Raw genomic sequence first — 19,507 nt, 5'->3', positions numbered from 1 at the left:
TGCTGTCTGTTCCCTAGTTGTGGATGTCAGGTATCAATGGTTCAGGTTACTTGACCTTTTTTTTTTTTTTTTTTTTTCTACATCATTGTGTTGGGGCCTGGCTTAATCCTGAATGAGGAGGGAAGGATCACCACCTCCTGCAGTCTGAGTTTTCTGTGGTGGTTTCCCAAATGCAGAGCAAATCTGGCCCTGCTTAGCTTCTCCTGACCATTAAAACTAGACTCCGGGTCATAAACACCTGCCTCTGAAAAACACTTGGCTGGGGTGTTGGGCAGCAGTGTGGAAGGTAATATATTGAGACAGGAGATTCCTCATTCTTTGCCGTAACCTTTTCAGTGGGACTGTCTGTTCCTTTCCCTTGATGTGCTGCGACTGAACAGTGTATGCTGTCACTGATAGTATAAACCAGCCAGCTGCAGGGATTCATAGTTTAGCGGGCAGCTTGCCACATACATAGACATAAGATATAATGCTAAAGGCCAGATACTTCTTTTATTCAAGGAGAGTAATAAGGCAGGTTTTATTTGACTTGTATAAATCCACTTTAATTGGCTTTCCTGCTAACACTTTCATTAACATGTAAATTAGCTGTCCTAGAGCTGTTAATTATCTTTGCAGAAAATGTTGGATATGGTCATATAACATACTAATTTTTTTACTGCTCTTAATGTTTTATACTAAAATGTGCCCATCATAAATATTTGCTGTATTTTTTTTTTTTGAGAGAAGGACGAAGAGGCTAAGGCTCTGTGTCAGCTTGTAGGGAAACAACTATCTTGCTTCAGCATTAGTCACCAGCCTGCTACCATGTTGAACTGACGGTCACGTACAGAAGCTTAGTAAGAAGCTGGGTTTTATTGGTTTGGCCTTTGAAGGTTTTGGGGTGGGTTGTTGTTGTGTTGAAGTGTCTGGCAAACAAGGGAGCAGAGGAGGATGACAGGTGCTCAGACAAAGGCAGCCTCCTCTCTTACATGATGTCCTGTGTTCAAAATTCAGTAGTGGCAGTGAAACAGGTAGGCACTACAAGTAAGAATGTGGCTGAATTCCCAGTTTCCAAGAAGCTGAGAACAAACCACTTAACTTTCCTATGAAAAAAAGACCTTTGGGCTTTATTTTAATATACTTTTTCTGGAAAAAACGGCTGAAAACAAGAGGCATTTTTTCAGCTTAACCAACTGCTTAAAAACGCTCTTCTTATTTTAATAATAAAAGATCTTGATGCTTAGCTTAACAATTTACCATGACAAGTTGCAATCTGTTTATCATTTTTAACTGCCTGCTTTGAACAAATGGCATCTACAGCATACAGTTTTACTGCACAGGCAAGGCAAAAGCTTGTGCAGCTAGAGCAGATAACAGACACGTTTAGCACCATGGATTATCCTTGCCAAAATCTTGGGCTTCTGAGAAGCACGACTGCTGGCTTGCTAATGAATGAGAGATTATGAAGATCAAGTGTGCTTTGAGCTGAGCAGCAATATTCAGGAGCCGGCTCACCGTGGTAAGTGACCTACAGACTCACCTGAAACGCCCTATAGGCTCTGGTGGAGTACTGGGTAAGGATAAGGGAGAAGCAAAACAGGCACGTAGTTGCCCAGAGTTTCTACAGTGGTTAACGGTGCGGGGGAGCGGTGTGTGTTTCCTCTGTCTAGGCTGTCACATTCTGAACCATTGAACACAATCATCTTTTAAACCTTTTGTTTGCAAGAACCTGTGTAGAACAGATAATTGCAGGCACTTCCCAGTTAGTCTCACGCTGTGCATTTTACCCGTCTCCTAGGTATACTCCCTATATGGATGCACAGTGCACCTCAGCAACAGCTTTATTTACATGCTTCTTCAATTTGTCCTTAGTTTTAGTGCAGTTGCCCATTTCTAATTCCATTTCTTTGCCTTCCCAGTTCATGTTTGGTTACCATATTGTTCCTCAGGGCTGCACAGCTTTACCATAGCTGCTGAGGTGAATGGGAAGCACATGGCTACTCCTTCCCTGGTACAAAATAAACAGACTGCATAGCTGATGATCAGCAGAAACGCACAGCAAGAGCAGTAGCTCTACACCCCCTACCAGCCTACCAGTTTGGTGTCCAAGCTGAGCTTTACTGTGGGTGCGCAAACTCATTTGGCTGTAAGCAACTGTTCTGCTCTGCAGGAGGGTTCCGCTGTCCCCAGTCATGTGCTTGTGGCTTACTTTCAGGCCACGGCAGCCTGCACTGCACTTGCACAAAGTTAGGTTCCAAGACCAGCGCTTTCCTCATCCGCACTGTGGAAATAAAAGACTGACATGGCATGTTCTTACAATAACACAGCACAGCCCGTAGAAGAGGTCAGTTGTAACACAGGGGTTCACTTGCCTGGGCTGGAGTAAAACCAGGTATTTTTTGCTGATTCCTGGGCATCATTTCTCATGGTTCTGCTTTACAGCCTCATAGTACACACCTTCCATTTGGCTTTTAACACAGGCGTGAGTTTAACAAGGTAAGTACTAGGGCCTGCCAACACACCAGCTAGTTAAGATCTACAAGATACTGTCCAAGCCTTGTTTCCACAGCAGAAACTAAGTAGCAGAACAACAGCAGTGGTACCACCGTAGTTATACTGGTATATATTCCCCTTCTGGATGTTTGTTCCAGAGTAACTGTAGCAGCCTAACTATTCAAGATAAGGGTGCTTTATTTCAAGTGATAGAAATTGATTAATACATGAATTTCACAGGAAAATGTTTTTCTTAACGTCTTTTTTCCATACATCATTACATGTTCTTACATATGATTTGTACCTGAAATGAAATAAAACATCATAAGATGGATTAATAAAAAGAAATAACTTATATGAAAACTTTCAAACAAGCTGTATATAATGTTAGGTTGTATATAATCTATACATTTCCCTCCAGGGGCAGTAGCTTTATCTTTAAACATGAAAATGAAATGTAGCATGGACAGATGATCTATTCCCTTAAATAAAAGTCTTTGTGCAAAAGATTTATTTTTATTTTGCATCAAAATTATGATTTCTATAAGAACATTAAGGGGACAAAATTTCACAACTCTAAATCAGTATTTGTCTTCATCAAGGTATTTTTGTTTTGTTCCAAGACAAGCAGTTTATTGAATCCTTCTGACGGTGCACTACTGTCTTCATCGTCACTAAACGTAACCCAGTGACTGAAATCTTTCAAGCTGGGGTGTTTTGAATTTTCTGGAGTGTGTGCTGGAGAAGCAGCTGATGCCGCCTGTATGGAAAGAGGGCAGGAAGAACCCGCTTCCAAGTCCAAAAGAGTGGTGTTCTCTGGAAGGGAGCTGGTATCCGAGAGCTGTGGATGGTACAGGAGCTGGCCTTCTGGTACAGGAGGGCCCTGAAGGTTAGCCATTAATTCTGCGGCGTTTGGTGCCAACTGCTGACTTGTGTTGTTTTCTGGGCTGGCGGAGGATGTAGGAGCTGAGAGGACACAGGCACCCTGAGACTGGAGACACAACCCAGCATTGTTGTTGTTGGAGTTGAACATTAACCCACTAAAAAGTGGGTTGTCGCTGCTCTGGACAACTTGCAGATGAAGAGCTGCAGGAGCTGACTTCTTTCTTCGTGGTGGAACCTTTGGGGCAAAGGAAGCATTCTGGGGAGGCAGTGTGATAGCCTCAGCCATGCTTGCTATGGGGGGCTGCCTTTCACTGCTCCCCCTGCTCTCCTGAGGCTTCCCAGGTTGTGGTGTTCTGGGTTTAGGGACTGGAGTAATCCTGGTCGGAGTAAGAATAGCTCCGGCTTCTAGACAGGGCTGTGGCAAGCCAAAAGGAGACTGTACTGTCTGTTGGTCAAATTGCTCTTCTGTAGACATGGCCTGAGGGGGAAAAGGACCAAGAAAATTGAGAACAAAAAGGGTACCTTAAACTCTGAGTCACTGCTGCTAGTGCAAGCCCTATTGATGGCGTTACTAAGAAAACCTGACAGTACTGAAAGAAGAAAAAAAAGCAGTACAAAGAGGCAGCTTGACAGTGCAGCTTTACACTGTACCTGCTTGGTTGTGTTCTCACGCATAGTGCCTTGGAGCCATCTTCATTTACAGCGTGCTATTGGAGGACAAGGACCCTACAGCCCGTTCACTCCCTGTATGAGGAATACATCTCTTTCTAACCATCTCACTTTCATGTTAGGATTTTGCTCCGGGCCAAATTGACACAGTTCTGCAAAGTTATTTATTTGTTACATCTCTCCGCTGACTAATATTATTTAAGCAAGAATATATAGGGAGGGCTAAATTAATGGGGCCACTAGCGCATGCCTTTGGGTGCATTCTAATAGATAAGGTTAAAGGACAATTAGCTTAAGCTAACCCAAGAAACGCATTAATGGCTCTGTTGTGTCTCACTGATGCTAGAAACTGAAGCTAAAAGTAAGCTCTCAAAGTACAATCTAGCATATGTCCACCATTTAAAAATACGTGAATAACTGGAGCCCAGCTCAGTCCAAGAGGGCAAGGGCTGCTTCAGATTTCTCAGACTCAGTGTGACTGAATGAAAGCATTTTAATTCTTTATTACTCTCACATAGTATTAAAAGATAATACGCAGGCTTTTTAATGCAGTCAAGATATTTAGTCAATATTTCATGATGGACATATCCCCTGCCACTTCTGTCTACACACTGTTCTTAAGTTGCCTATGTTTGATTGCGTGCTTTCTTAACGATAGATGTGGGTTGGGTAGAGGCTTTCAAGCACACAACTCCCATCCGAACTCATTCAGATGGAGGAAGGAGTGGAAGTCTGAAGCAGAGTCAAACTGAAATAGTTGTATTCCTGCAGGAGATCACATAACTAACACCAAAATAGCAATCCCTCTCAGCACCTTTCAGGACTGCCCTGGGAACGGTGACAACATAAACAAAATAATCAGACCATTCCTTGTTATTGAGTGTTCAAGGAAAGGGCACACACCCTGTGCTGTCTGTTGTTTTTTTTTTCTTTTGGGAATATGCTAAGTAGAGATGGCACAAAATCCATTATAGAGAAGGGGTGAATGGCTTTACAAAGGAAGGTAAGGCAGGAGTCCTAACAACTTAGAGCAGAGCTTCCTAGCAGAGGTTCTGTCAAAGGAAGAATATAAAAGGTTTTACTTGTCTCTCTCTTGTACTTAAATTGCTTTCACCATTAAATACTCATTTTAATAGCTTTAGAGGTGAAGAACTATTATCTCCATTGTAGAGACCTGACAGAGATTAAAACCCAAACACCTACAGGTTTGTATTTTTAAGAACATGAACTGTTAAGTAGAATCCAGAATTCAAAGTGAAAGGCTGAATCCCTTTACAAGGTGTGTGAGAAAAGCTGGATGTCTCTGAGCAGGACACAGAACAGCATACTGATGAAGAAGCTGCCTCAAATCATTACAGAGCAGACCACTCGTGACGGGGTCAAAAGTAAACACTGTGATAAAGAAGGGATAAGTCTTAATTCCTAACAAGGTTTAGACAAACCAGAAGAAAAGTAACAAAATCTAACAGAATGGACTGTCAAATAGAAAACCTGAAAACGGCTATGTAAGGAACTCAAGGCTCTATTGCCTTTCCGAGCCTTCTTACTTTTTTATGCCTTGCTGACTGCAACACACAAAATCATTTCAGCACCTGCTGGCTAAGAACTTTAAATGAAAGGACTTCATACGAACTGTTTAACAGCCCACCCCTCTTGCCATTGTTCACATTGTGTAACGGACACTGAATGCATTTTGCTGCAACTATCTTACATTTTCTGCCTTGACTCTGGTCCTTTGCAGAGGTACTGGCTTCTTCGTAGTTGGAACTTTGGGCGGTGGGCGATGGGGCACAAGCACTGGTGCTGGCTGCAACCCTTGAAATGACGCTGACTTTGTGATGCTGGGAAGAGGCTCAGGTTTGGTGAACGTTTGGTTTCTAGTTGGAACAGGCTTTACTGCATCTTCCTGTAGTCCTGAAAAGCAAAACCAAATAGCATCTTGGCTTGACCATAGAATCCTAGAACAGTTTGGGTTGGAAGGGACCTTTAAAGGTCATCTAGTCCAATCTCCCTGCAATAAGCAAGCACATCTTCAACCAGATCAGGTTGCTCAGAGCCCCGTCCAACCTCACTTTGAACATTTCCAGGGATGGGGCATCTACCACCTCTCTGGGCAACCTGGGCCAGTGTTTCATCACCCTCATTGTAAAAGATGTCTTCCTTGTGTTTAGTCTAAATCTTCCCTCTTTAATTTAATCATTATCCCTTGTCCTATCACAACAGGTTCTGCTAAAAAGTCTGTCCCCGTCTTTCTTATAAGCCCCCTTTAGGTACAGGAAGGCTGCAATAAGGTCTCCCCAGAGCCTTCTCTTCTCCAGGCTGAACAACCCCAACTCTGAGCCTGTCCTCAGAGGAGAGGTGCTCCAGCCCTCTCACCATTTCTGTAGCCCTCCTCTGGGCCCTGCTCTCTTCTGATTTGATCAGAATGTAGCTTCAAGATAATTTCTTTCACAGTCATGTTTCCCCAAATGTGCATGCCTACAGGGCTCGCTCAGGCCAGGAAGGTAGGTTTTAGAAATAAACACAGACCTTTGTAATCCTATCACATTCGTAAGAGGCAGTTAGGGAAAAACTCCCGTCTGAAATAATTTTATGCCAAACCAGCAGTGCTGTGCCACCATTTGGCCAAGTGGAAAAAAACACTGGCCGTGAGTTCAGGAGTACTGGACTCATGTCCTAAGTCTTCTTTTGCCCTGGTTTCCTTATCTGGAAAATCAAGATAATGATACCAAGCACGTCTTGTGGAATACTTTGGGAAGAACTGTAAATGACAACTGGTGGTACAGTACAAGGGGCTGAAAGTGATGCTGACCGGACTAGTTTCCTTACCCACACTGAGTGAAATCCTTTATGTGAATTTCAGAATTAATGGAGAGTAAACATGATTTCAAAACCAAATCATGGAATTTTCAGAGTTGGAAGGGACCTCTAGAGATCATCTAGTCCAACTCCCCTGCTACAGCAGGATTGCCCAGAGCACATTACTCAGGACTGCATCCAGGCGGGTCTTGAAAACCTCCAGAGAAGGGGACTCCACACCCTCCCTGGGCAGCCTGTTCCAGTGCTCTGGCACCCTCACCGTAAAGTGTTTCTGTGTATTTGAGCGGAACTTCCTATGTTCCAACTTGTGCCCGCTGCCCCTCGTCTTGTCACTGGTAACCACTGAAAAGAGTCTGGCTCCATCCTCCTTCAACCCACCCTTTAGATACTTGTAAGCAATAATGAACAGTACTCTCTGAGGAACAAACATCAAGATGCCTTACGATATTCCTAATTAAACTGGATTATTCCAGACTGCATTTGCTCTGTTTCCAAATGAAAAGGCATGTTTTTCTCCTAAACCGAGAGCCTTGCAAACTCAGATAGCTATCTCAGAGTCATGCTGCATTCTTTCTCATTCAAACAGCATCAGCAGAAAGACTACTTGTAACCCTGGAGGGTATATTCACACTGCCTAAGTTTCAATACCTAAGGTAGTTTCCTGCTCTAACTTGCCCTTGCAAGAAGCTCTCGTCTCCAGGGATTAGATAAAGAGCCTAAACTCAGAGTAGCAGCCTTTTAGCTTAGCTATTCAAGCTAGTGGTGCAAGGTTCTATCTAGGTTACAATTATACTTGCTGTCCAAATGTGAAGAGGATCCAGCTCATTTCTCCCACAGCTATATTTGCTCTCTAGTTCTGCTCAGAATAGTGAGTGTTCACTAAACACAGCAGCAAATATCCTTTATGCAACTCTGAGCTAACACAGGCACCATCAGTTCAGTAAGATCCCACCTTTATCTTTACATTTTTCAGACTAAATCTGGACATAAATAACCCAAGAACCTGGTAACAGGTTCTACAACAAAATATACAACTTATCTCGAAAAAAAAAGGTCAATATTATCAAAACTGACAGAGAACACCAAGTACAATCTTATGTCAGTGTTCAGGTGAGCTTCTGAATACAAATATGTGCATCAGGGCTATGATGGGATGGATGCATACACCTACAGTTTTCTTTCTTTAAAGGATTTAGAAGTCAGTTAGAAAGCTGTGCTCACCTCCTTTAGCTTCCATAAGACACCTAATAGCTTCTTCTGCTTCCTCAGCTGTGGTGGTTTTAATCTGCTTGACATTGTAAGGTTTACTTATTCCAGTCCGGACTTTAGGCTTTAAAAAAAAAAAAAAAGAACAAGTAATCTTGAGAGAACTGATTTTTCTTGTACACTTGTAATTTTACAGCTAATCTCACACACCTGTAAAATTCTGGTTTTGCCAGTGGCTATTCAGCAATCTACAAATACTACAGAAATGGTGGGGGGTCTTTTGGCAGTTACTACACCTTTGGTAGCAGGTGACAGACAGGCCACTGGCTTATTGCCACAGCTAGTCCCTTAGCCACCCCTTGTTCAATACATTAGGGTTCTCATCCAACAAGGAGTGGGGAGGTGTTTCCACATTCCGGTCTCGGTCTACTCAGAGGGCTAGTAGCCTTGCTGACAATGGTCAAAACTTTTCCTGTATTCTAGTCACTAGCATGGCCCATCAAAAAAGAGGTAAGAAAAGAATTAAAGCGTATTATCATGGTGTCGAAAATTCAAGTTAGCATCTGTCAGAAAGCAGCACATGGAATAAACCAACAGTGCCCTGGTCTTGCACCATTCTCTCTCTCCTGCTTTGGCCTTTCTTATTCCTGGTAATTTGATTACATTTCCCTGGTACAGTCTAGTATTACAGTACAAGAAGTTCATCTTAGCATTTCCAGCTCAGGCATGTGATGGACTTCCTTCCTTGTATGACAGGTGCATCACATATGTGATGCTCAGTGTCTATAGTGTCTGCGTAGATGGGGGAGATCAGGACAACGCTAAGTGGCCATGCTGGGCAGCAGGACTCACTGGCTGCTGAGGGGCTCCGGGTAGTAGCTTTGCCGTTGCCAGGATGGAGCAGGTGGAGTGGCTTCCTGGAGAGACGGAACCATCTGAGGGGGACTTTTTGCCTGATGTTCCAGCTGAAAGAGCAATAAAAATGACTTTTTACATTCAAGAGCTGGTACAACATTTTATCTGCAATGGAGCAACACCAGTGTGCTTTGAAATTGTGATAAATAAAAGAGATGCTGTCACCCACCCTGCTCCTCCAGGGACAGACATATTAAGCAAGACCTTCCTGCAGGACACCAGGAACTCTGCCTGAGTGCCAAGAGCCAGACACTTTAATCTTAGGAGTGATAGGCTAAACCGTTACTGGTCTAATCTAAGGTGGAAAAAAAAAATATCTCAACACAGAATAAAATGCTGAAATCTTGAATTGTTTCAGAAAGCAGTTTCCTAGTTAGCCTTGCTTTCATTTAGTTAATTTAATAACCTCTGCTGAGCATTAACATTGCATTCCAGGCACAGAAATGCAGATACCAGTGCTGTCACTTCTGTGCACCAAATTCAGAAATGAATGGGAATAATCCCGAAGAACTCATCTTCCAGCAGTGAGTCCAACAGAAACTTTAATTTAAGACTGGAAAATATACACGGAAGAAAGACTTTTGGGCTGCAAGAAAAATGTGACGTATAGCTTGTGTCATACACAAGGCAAAGATGATTATGCTCATCTAGCAATCAGCATTCATCCAGAAGTGGCCATAAAAACAGGAGCAGCACAGCACTAATGGCGTTTCAGATGCGTAGAACTTAGGTAAAGAGCATTACTTCCCCTTTATGCCTCACTGAAAATCATAAGCCACTTTGCATTTCTTTCATAAACAAAAGCAGGCAAGAATTGCTTGCAAAGTAGGAAAGGACAAAAAATATCCAGAACAAGTATTTTGTCAAAGCTTTTTAAAGAGAAGATTACAATTAAGTCAGAAGCAAAGAAACTGTAGGAAAACACTCAGTGACTTTGGAAGTCAGCAGGCATAAATACTGATACTTATTTTTGTCGCCACGAAGTGGCTGGTCAACTCGCTAACCTAAGTCATGTGTTAGTATGAAACATATGGACCAGTCCATCCTCATCAAAGGCATTTTTTTGTGGAGTATGTTATCCCAAAGACAAACTTCTCCTGTTGCTAACTGCAGCTGTAGTCAGGCTGAAAAAGGCTGTGAAGCAAGTACAAGTACCTCAACAGCCTGACGTTTCAGAACAAGGTATTACTTCCTTTGTCACCCAGAAATGGCAGGCAAAACTGTTCAGTTGGGGCCAACGCAATGTTAAAGAAAGTTAAACTCACCAGGAGGGGGAGGCCTCTGTGGTGGCTGAAGTGGCCGAGGCCTGGTAGGAATGGACAGAGACCTGCTTGGAGTCCGGCGGGGGCATTCCCCACTTGCCTCCAGCTCCCGCTTCAAATCGGCCAGGTCTGTATCATCTAGGGAAATTTTAGAAAGAATCTGTATTAAATACCCACTGGGTGAGATGCGCCAGGTCTCAGTGGTCAGAAGAGAGGCGATTATGAATGGCAAACCTCAAACAGATATCTCAGCAACATGACAACGGCTCCTTTCATATTGTTTTGCTCTCCCCAAATGTCTCCCTGCTCCCACTCCAGGAAACACCTACCCTTTTGTCAAACACTTCTCTCTCTCTCCTTTTCCAGCATTTATTAACTGGTTTAGCTGACACAAAGACTGCCTGCATCTGATTTCAGGGTTACTAGTCACGTTGTTAGATTCTGAGCTTTTTGCTTGGCAGCAACCTGCTCTCATTCAATCTGTGTCATGGCAGCCACCAGGCGGCTAAGTCACAGTCAATCCCTTGCTCTTCCTTCCTGAACACAGGAATTCCCTCTGAGGATTCGACAACTTTCCTTGCTCAGGAGAACTGTTTTTATGCCAGAGAAAAATCTGTCTGAATGGCTCACTCACCACATCTCTGTTTTCCAGTAACATTTCCTAACAGGTACACCTGCCTCAATCTGCTAGCCCTTGGCTGCACCTTACATGACCAGGTAATTGCACAGTCTTTCATCCTGTCTAAGCCTCTCTGACAGCTGGAGAGGTGAGAAGTAGGGATTGCTTCAGTCTCCCAGTCTGCTGTAGTGAGGGCTTTCGCTGCAGTTCTCTCACCCCACTACAGCTGCCCAGCCATGCAGCTCTGTTCTTTTGGGCTCCAAAATCCACTGGGTTTAGTTTTGTCCCTGTGGTTTGGAGAGGATAAGGAAGGAATTGTGTAGCAGCAGTCTCTCATACTTCAGGTGGTTTTACACAAGTTCTTGTTTTTCAGAAAGCTGTGTTCTGCAGGGAATACTAAGCTGCCTCAGAGTTTCCTACTCCCACTCAGCAGTGGATGGCAGCTACAGAGACACAGCCTGTGATCTGCCCAACCCGCCCTCCCCCTTCTCTCTGCATTTTCAATACTTCTAAGCTGCAGGTACAGGGTCATCAGTAGGATCCAAGGGGTCATGCAGGCACCTAAAAGCATGGCTTGAAATTCTGGCAGTAACATTGAATAGAAGACAAAAACCAGCCACCACCACTCTATCCCTTCACCTAAAAGGCTGCTGGTTTTAGGCAACAGCTTCCAGGGACATCAGTTTCGTGAGGCTATGCCCTCCTCTGACCTCAGGAACACACATACACACTGTTCTGCCCATGGCTGGTTTCCATCTGTGTCTAATATGAGCTGTACAATCATCGTATCTTCAATCAGGAGTTGCTTGGCAGAATTGGAAGCTTACAGAGGCATCTGAAATTGCAGAGACTTTCAAGATGGATTGAATATATCATATTTTGAGTTGTGTGAGATCATGACCCCACCTTGATCTCCTTCAAACTATACTTTATAATCTTCATTTACTTTGTAATATTTTTTGTGGAGAAGAGTTAGTGTGGGTGAAAAGAATCACTGCAATTCTCTATAGCTTAATGAATCATCACACAGTAGGCCAGAGGTGTTTGGAGGGCAAGGCATCCTATAATACAAAGTGATTGGCTTCACAGTATTTAATAATGACATATTACTCCTTGACTCAGGGCTAGGTTTCTGGGTCTGGCCACACCGCACATAGCCTATGACTCAAGGTGGGCAAGAAAGCTGTATATCACTCTGATGGTTCGGAAAAATCTGTCTATGTAAACTTACGTATTTCATTTAATCTTTTTGAACTCTACTCCTGACTCAACCTTTGAAGGTATTATCAAGTTTTCACTTTTATGTCAGAAGACAAAGCACTTCTGAGAGAGTGCAAAAAGACAGCTACTGAATCACTTGCTGTCACGATAAAGCATTTAATATGTGACCCAGCCTGTAAATGCTTGGTCACCGAAGCATGTTCTGATCACATCCCAGTGTAAGACCACCACTGGCTTGGCTAGTTCTTGCTACAGCTTTTATCAGTATTCTCTTCACAGCTTTATCTTCTCTTTACCGAGCCATTTCACAATAATGTGCAAACAAGCCAGGTGACCAGGAAAAAAGGTAACGCATTTATAAAGCGCTAAAAGAATGAATATACCTTTTGTGTGAAATTTCTTCAGAAATAAATAAAATTGTAACAAAGGAGAAACTTTAGGCCTCTTCGAAGTAATGCATTTGAATACAACAACCTCCTGTAGTGCCCAGCTTACGCCTGACTGCACTGCCACAGCTATTACTCAAAGGGCAGAGCCAAGCCCACCAGTGAATTGACAGGATTCCTTTGGTTTAATTTTGCTCTGGCCCTCACCAGTAGGAAAATAATGGACAACTTTTGTAGTATGCTCTGGTGCTGAACAACATCAAATGGATAAAAAGACTTAATTCCTCCTGACTATAAAAGGAAACCAGCATTTCTCAGCATTCTTGCCTTGCCCTGGGCTAGAGAGAAGGAGGATCTAAGCTTCATTATTTGTATTGTTATGCCTGAAGGCCTCAGTTACAGTCACTAACTCGAGGGGGGTGGGGGGGGTGTTGAGCATGAACACACACTAAAAAGATGATCCTTATCTTTGGAGGACCTACAATGAAAACATAAGGGAACAGAAAAATACAGAAAAAAGGAGAACAAAAAACAAGCCTTCACTTCTTACTTTAAGGAAGATACTTTACCTTTACACAGTCGTGGGTTTTGTCCAGATTTGTTTGGAAGAGCTATGGATGCAAAATGTCCAGAGCCCTCAGGCATATCTTCTACTGTGTCTGCTACTAGGTGTTGACACAAAGCATCATCTAAGTAATCATCTTCATCCTCCACTATATCACCTGAATTAAAATATTAGATAACAAAGAATTAGCGAGCAAAAGCATTCTCTGTCTCCATCTACTACTAATCAATGAAATTAACGTAGAGGTTAGGCAAGCTTTGTGTGTAACCCATGTGTTTCATTAGTTTGTTTCTATACAGACAACTGTACCATACATTGGATTTGATAACATATATTATAATACTAAATTGACGGGATGATCTGAGCAACAGTTCTCTGCCCAGGCACAGTGCAGGGTCACGCCTTTAGTTACAATCCTCTTTTTAAGAATTGTGGCTTTGTTACAAATTAAGATACCACTGACACTCATACCTTCTCTGTGCCACCAGTCAGCAAAGCAATTTCTCACAACTTAGCTTAGAAACCTGCTGCTCACCTTCTGAGTCATAGTCCAAACTTGAGAAGTCAAAATTTTCTTCCAGAAGACAGGAGTTTGCTGTGGGGGACATGGGGGCAATGCTGTCCCGTTTTCGAGCGATTTCCTCCTGAAGGCCCTTTAGCCAGTCCTTAGTCTTGGGCCGGATCTTCACTGTTCTGCCTCTAACCTAAGGCAAAGAAAGAATTGTTTCCCCTTTGCCAAGCAACTTCACAAAATGAGAGCAACTGAACAGAATATGCCAAGTGCCACCAGTCTGTTGTACGACTGCTTCAGAAACTGATGCAACTAAAGCTTAATTTCAGAAGCTAAATGAAAAGGAAGCACTCTTCCTACCCCCAAGTTTTCAGACAGTAAGAATATTCTTGAAAGAAAATTAGGTTCACAGCTCAAAAGCACTGCTGCTGCATTTGGGAAATACTTGAGAAATAGGTGAAACAACAAAAATCGTCAAAACGATACTGTGATAGTAATAATGGTGTGGGAGGGTTCCATTTTTGAGTCAGTAGCTTTAAAACACACAAGAGTTTGCTACCTGCTGCCATCTGTAAGGAGACTCTCTGCTCAGAAAATCCCAAATACGATGATTGATGTATATGGGAAGTATATTATTAAACAGATTAAGACCACAGCTGCTTATATGTATTGCTCCATGATATTTGGGGTGAGATGCATCCACGCCAGCAGCTTTGGCAGTAAAATTAGTTTGGAAAGTTCCCAACCCAGGTTCCCATCATCTTCACATACCATGCACATACAATTGTGTTTTGCTCTGTGCTATAAATTATGTCAATGAAATGAGCAAAATTAAAAGATAAAACTCCAAATATGAAAGAACAAGAGTTAAATCCATTGCTTCAGTGTTAAGTTTACAGTACAGCCCCACAAACAGTTTTGTCAGCATAAATGAGGGGGCTGACAAATTGTAGAGTATGTGTGTGGGAAGAAAGAGCAGAGGATGGGAAGCTAAACTGCTAATGCTGAGTTTGCCATGAAGGCCAATGAATCATGTTGGTAGAAGCTTGGTAAAAAGAGTTTATTTGATACACTTGAGAGAAACAAAAAAATCTCCAAACCACAATCGTGAGGATTCTTTGGCAGCAGTATAAAGTCAAACATAATCTCAGGAGAACTGCTTCAAGTGCCAGAACAATGACTGAGTCCATGTACTCTGCAGTGGTATCAGAGCCAGATCCTAAGCACTGCTTAGGAGCTCCAAGAAAAGTGACCTCCTGCCCTCCTGAAACTGAAATACTGCATTAAAAGCCTCAGCAGCTGTGAAAGCTAAGGACTTTGTGAGCACTAAGTTTCTTCGAAATAATGCTACTTGATTTAGCTAGAAACTCAACTATCTTATTCTAAGCAACCACTTTTTGAGATATTGATTATGAAATTTTTATTATAGGTTTGAGAGAGTCTTACTTTTACACCATCTATATCCATAACACGAAGAGCTGACTTGCTGTCTGCAAATGTCACCAGCATTTGACCTCCACTGATCCTAGTAAAAAAAGGTAGAGAGAAAACAGTGCATTTTACTTTACCATTAAATAAAAAGCCTTAAAGGCAAGCACGATACTTTTGTATAGCTATGTAATTGGTTTTAGTTGTATTTTCCTCACAACTATTTTTTGGGGAGGAGCAAATGATCTAGGAGTCCCAGTTGGGCTCTTCCTCTCCTCCATCCTCCCTTGTGTGACCCCAGCACCCTGCCCTTTACTGTATCGCCCCTGAAGCAGCACTACAAACATCTCGGCAGCCATTGACAGGATACCAAGTCTGATATCCACACTCCCTCTGTACCAACTTCCATGGCTCTGCATATCCCTCACCTCAGAGGACATGTGATGTTCCCAATGACTAGTTTACCATCAAGCTCTAAAGCAACTAAAACAAAACAAAAGCAAACCACCAAAGCATGTTCTTTTGCTTGCTCCTTTGCTTCACAAGCAAGGCGGTGCTGCTGTTCCTACAGGGCTGCTTTTGAACCCACAGCTTATATTTGGTACTTCATAAAAACTATACAACAACAGATCACCAGTTTTCTTCATTAATAAATGGGTCAAATACAACATACACGAGTTTCTGGTCTTGTTTCCCAGGTGAACTGTCAGGTCTTTTGCCTGTATTTCTCAAAGCAGAAGTCTCATAGCTATGCTGGAGCCCTGTACAGAGTCAACTAGAATGAAATTAAACTGCTCTGCCAGAAGGTATCACACTCTCCCTCTCAAACTCAGTAGGTGATAAAACGGTGAGAAGCCATACAATTAAAAAAATAAGCAAAATGACCCCCAAAAGAAAGGGGCGCCAGCCAGGAAATCCTAGTGAGTGTGAAAGAGTGCTGGAAGAGAGCAGACCTCCTCGCAGGAAGTGAAGCAGGGCCCGAGGATCTGCCAGCAGAAGCAATGCATGGAAATCAGGCCTGAATCTAAAGGCGATGATTCACATCAAAGCCTCTGCTTTATGGTGCTGTACTGAATAAAATTCTCCTCAACTCAGCCAAGAGAGCTGTTAGACTATTTCTTTAACAGGTTGACGAGAGCTAAAAGATATTCAAACCACTTGTGTTCAATTTCTAATGAAGAATTCAACATGCAGTAAAGGAATTCAGCATACTACTTTCTAATACAAAGTTAATTCTGTCAGGACAAAAAGGGAATTTCTAGTCTGTGCTTTTGAATAGATGACATGCCATTTTAGATCCCAAACTTACCTGACCAGAACAACAGTACCATAATCCTCAAACATTTGCATAAGCTCTGTACGCAAGTCCTCAGGAAATTCATTTTTCTCTTCAGGCGTTGGTGATAGCAGATTTACCACTACTGTGGCATCCAGTGGTCCCTGGAAAGATGACACTTCGTGGAAAACACTCTCACGGGCAGCTTGATTAACTTCCTGAACTTCCACTTCTACAATAGCTAACACTGGCCTACATGAAACAAAGGAGAAATGCTAATTTAAAATTAAGATCAACATCACCCAATAGGAAATGCTTACATAAAATTTAAATCACTGTCAAGCAGCAGGACAGGTAAGCACTTAGCTGTGTGAAGGACAAACAGTTGTCCTGGTTTCAGCTGGGATAGAGTTAATTTTCTTTCTAGTAGCTGCTATGTTTTGAATTTAGTGTAAGAATAAGTCTGATAACACATGTTGTTTTAGTTGTTGCTAAGTGATGTTTACATTAGTCAAGGACTTCTTCAGCTTCCCACAGAAGCTGAGAGGAAGCATAGACAGGACAAGCTGGCCAAAGGAATATTCCATACCATACACGATATGCTCAGTATATAAATGGGGGTCGGCTGAGGGGCAGGGATTTGTGATCACTGCTCGGGATGGGATGGGCAACCGATCATCTAGTGGTGAGAGTGACTTGTGTCGTATCGCTTTATTTTGTATTTTCTTTTACCATTATTATTATTTTTATTTTCCTCTTCCATTACTTTTCTATTAAACTGTCTTTATCTCAACTCACAAGCTTTTTTTTCCTTTCCCCTCTTTTTCTCGCTCTTCTCCCTGCCCTACTAGGGGGAGTTGGGGGGGAGTGAGCAAGCAGCTGCGTAGTCCTAGTTGCTGGTTGGGGTTAAAGCACAACAACAGTGTACTGTTTAAACTCTATACATCTATGACCATTTTTAACTCCACGATGTCAAATCTCATTGCAAATATTTAATTAAGCCTGCTACACCTTAGAAAGAAGTGAATATTATGTATGTTCTACACAGAAAGAGAAGCGGACCAGATTACTTAAGGTGTCACTGCAAAAAAGCACTGTGGCTGGCAATACAACCCAGAAGTTCAGAGTCCCATGGATTTTTGCTGCAGTGCAAGATCATGCCTTGCGCACTGTTATGTATTTACCAGCCCTGCATTAGCTGAATGTACCAGTGAGGACACAGCATAAAGGAATACAAATAACAATTGTGTGTAGCACTTCTGGCAAACCCGCAGTCTGAAAATACCAGGATACTTCACTCATTATCAAACAGCTGTCTCCCAAAACTTGTATAGGCAATATATTACTTTCTGTTAGACAAGGCCACATAAAGATGTCTTCTTCCAAAAACTAAGGACAAGGTACTCTAAGTGTATAACATGGTTATGTAGCAAACATATGTCAATCCATCACATTATAAGCAGCCAACACTGCAAACTTGCTTCTTCAGCCATTTCTTCCGCGTATTAGATCTAAATAAAATTGAGAAAGCTGTCTGAAAGAGTAAAGTCTCATCTCAGTGGATGCAATCCACATTCCACCTGCACATACACACAGAGCCGTAACTGGGACGGCTGCTCTTCCAACTATGTCAAAATTGCTGCCTCCTACTTGCAATACAGCAGGCTGCGGAATACGCATTACCAGAACATATGAAGGCAACAACAGCAGAGCTAGAAAGAAAGAGTAAAAGGTAAAAAAAAAAACATATAGAAAGTGTTAACAATTTCTATAAGCACTGTCAATCATAACGCATTTCCATATGTCACAAAGATATAGCTAAGCCCTTTTTCCAGCACAAACCTTGGGAAAGCAAACCTGCTGACTGTAATTAAAGAGCAGGTTTTGCAGTAAAGTTTGCTGAAATAGAAAACCAATGTACAACAGCCATGTTTCACAGATTGCATCCTCAGGGTCCTATATAATGAGTGCAGCAGTTCCACTGTGCTTTGTGGAACACAGCAATGTCAAAGCCTTGACAAAGAGAAATTGATTGCAAGAGGCATATTCTTCTATTGCTGGAGGAATACAGAACAGTCCTTGCATGCAAGAGCACCATGAGAAACACAGAGACATCTACTGTAGGTCAGTGAGTGCTGCTATGAGGAACGATATTGCAGCATTTCCACAGAGCATGCAATGGGTGAGACAAAGATTATTCTGAATGCAAGGGAGCTTTCAAGGTGTATTTATTGCAGAATTTGTTTCAGAGAAGTGAAGCAGTGACAAGTTTAACGAAGAAAGGTCATTCATATCCCTAAAGAGAAGTTAATGATATGGACCAACCAGAAGCACTGGTCTTTTGTTTTTCCTCCTTCTTCCATCCCAATTTCTAAGGGAAGCCCAGAAGCCCAACACTTCACTACTTTGAAAGTGTCACACCTGTGCCTATGTACATGGCTTACACCTCTTCAGGCCACACAGTCCCAACCTCCTCCTCTCCCACAGCAAGCTGACTGGAAATCCATCAGAGCAGCTTGTTTTGGTATCAGAGCTTTCCAAAACCAAGCAACAGAAAGCCCTCAGTTTTCTATACCCGTTGCTGCAAATTATCCAACCCTTGCTGAGATCGCTGTGCAGCAGAAATCAATACAGGGCCATAGATACTGCCACCCTGGTATAAAACCCACCATAAGGGGAAAAAAACCCCGCCAAATGGATACTGAACACAGAATAAGGGTGTAATTCCTGTTACAGTCAGAGTCAGTCCCTTGCTCTGAAGGTTTAATTCAGTGGCCCTTTTTCTGATTATTTGCTTAGGACTTTACCTGTGGTCAGATGCTTGCAGCTCCGCTCTCCCATAGTACATCAAGGCTCCAGGAGTCCAGGTGTGCCTAACTTTAGTTTCAGCATTCAGATCACTGTCTAGAAGATTGATCTCTCCAGCTGTGCAGCACAAAATGTGATTTAAAACTCAGTCAAAGCTAGTTTTACTAACAGTTAAAAGCTATTTATTAGGATGCACTTCACAGACCCTCATAGCGGGAGGTGGGTTTTTTTTGTTCTTGTATACAGCATTCAAAGAAGAGCTTGTATCCTAAAGGATTTACAAGTTAGAGACTAGGGGAGAAATACAGAAAGGACAGGGAGTGCAATAGAGACAGCGGATCACTAGAATAAGACACCTGCAAAATGGTTAACCTGAATGTCACCCAGTCAATCCCAGTCAATTAGCTGGATAATCTGGGTTTACAGACAGTCATATTACTATTTTCCTCCTGTCCCATTAT

General features: G+C 42.4%; 1 protein-coding gene across 1 annotated transcript in view; it reads right to left on the bottom strand.

Moving 5' to 3' along the window:
• Positions 1–2,619: 2,619 nt before the first annotated feature.
• SYNJ2 (synaptojanin 2) overlaps positions 2,620–19,507 on the bottom strand; it is a 78,485-nt gene continuing 61,597 nt past the window's right edge. The window contains exons 18-27 of the mRNA XM_082481396.1: positions 19,046–19,163; positions 16,272–16,490; positions 14,981–15,059; positions 13,559–13,727; positions 13,028–13,180; positions 10,236–10,370; positions 8,908–9,020; positions 8,071–8,179; positions 5,741–5,943; positions 2,620–3,838 (exon numbers count right to left, since the gene is read on the bottom strand). Of these exons, the coding sequence (XP_082337522.1) occupies positions 3,044–3,838; positions 5,741–5,943; positions 8,071–8,179; positions 8,908–9,020; positions 10,236–10,370; positions 13,028–13,180; positions 13,559–13,727; positions 14,981–15,059; positions 16,272–16,490; positions 19,046–19,163 (2,093 nt within the window). The 3' untranslated portion in view covers positions 2,620–3,043. The remainder of the gene's footprint in view (positions 3,839–5,740; positions 5,944–8,070; positions 8,180–8,907; positions 9,021–10,235; positions 10,371–13,027; positions 13,181–13,558; positions 13,728–14,980; positions 15,060–16,271; positions 16,491–19,045; positions 19,164–19,507) is intronic.

This window comes from Vanellus vanellus (assembly GCF_965231255.1).
Source record: "Vanellus vanellus genome assembly, chromosome: 3".
Lineage (NCBI taxonomy): Eukaryota > Metazoa > Chordata > Aves > Charadriiformes > Charadriidae > Vanellus > Vanellus vanellus.
The sequence above is the reverse complement of the archived record's forward strand: the minus strand, read 5'-3'. Positions and strand labels throughout refer to the sequence as shown.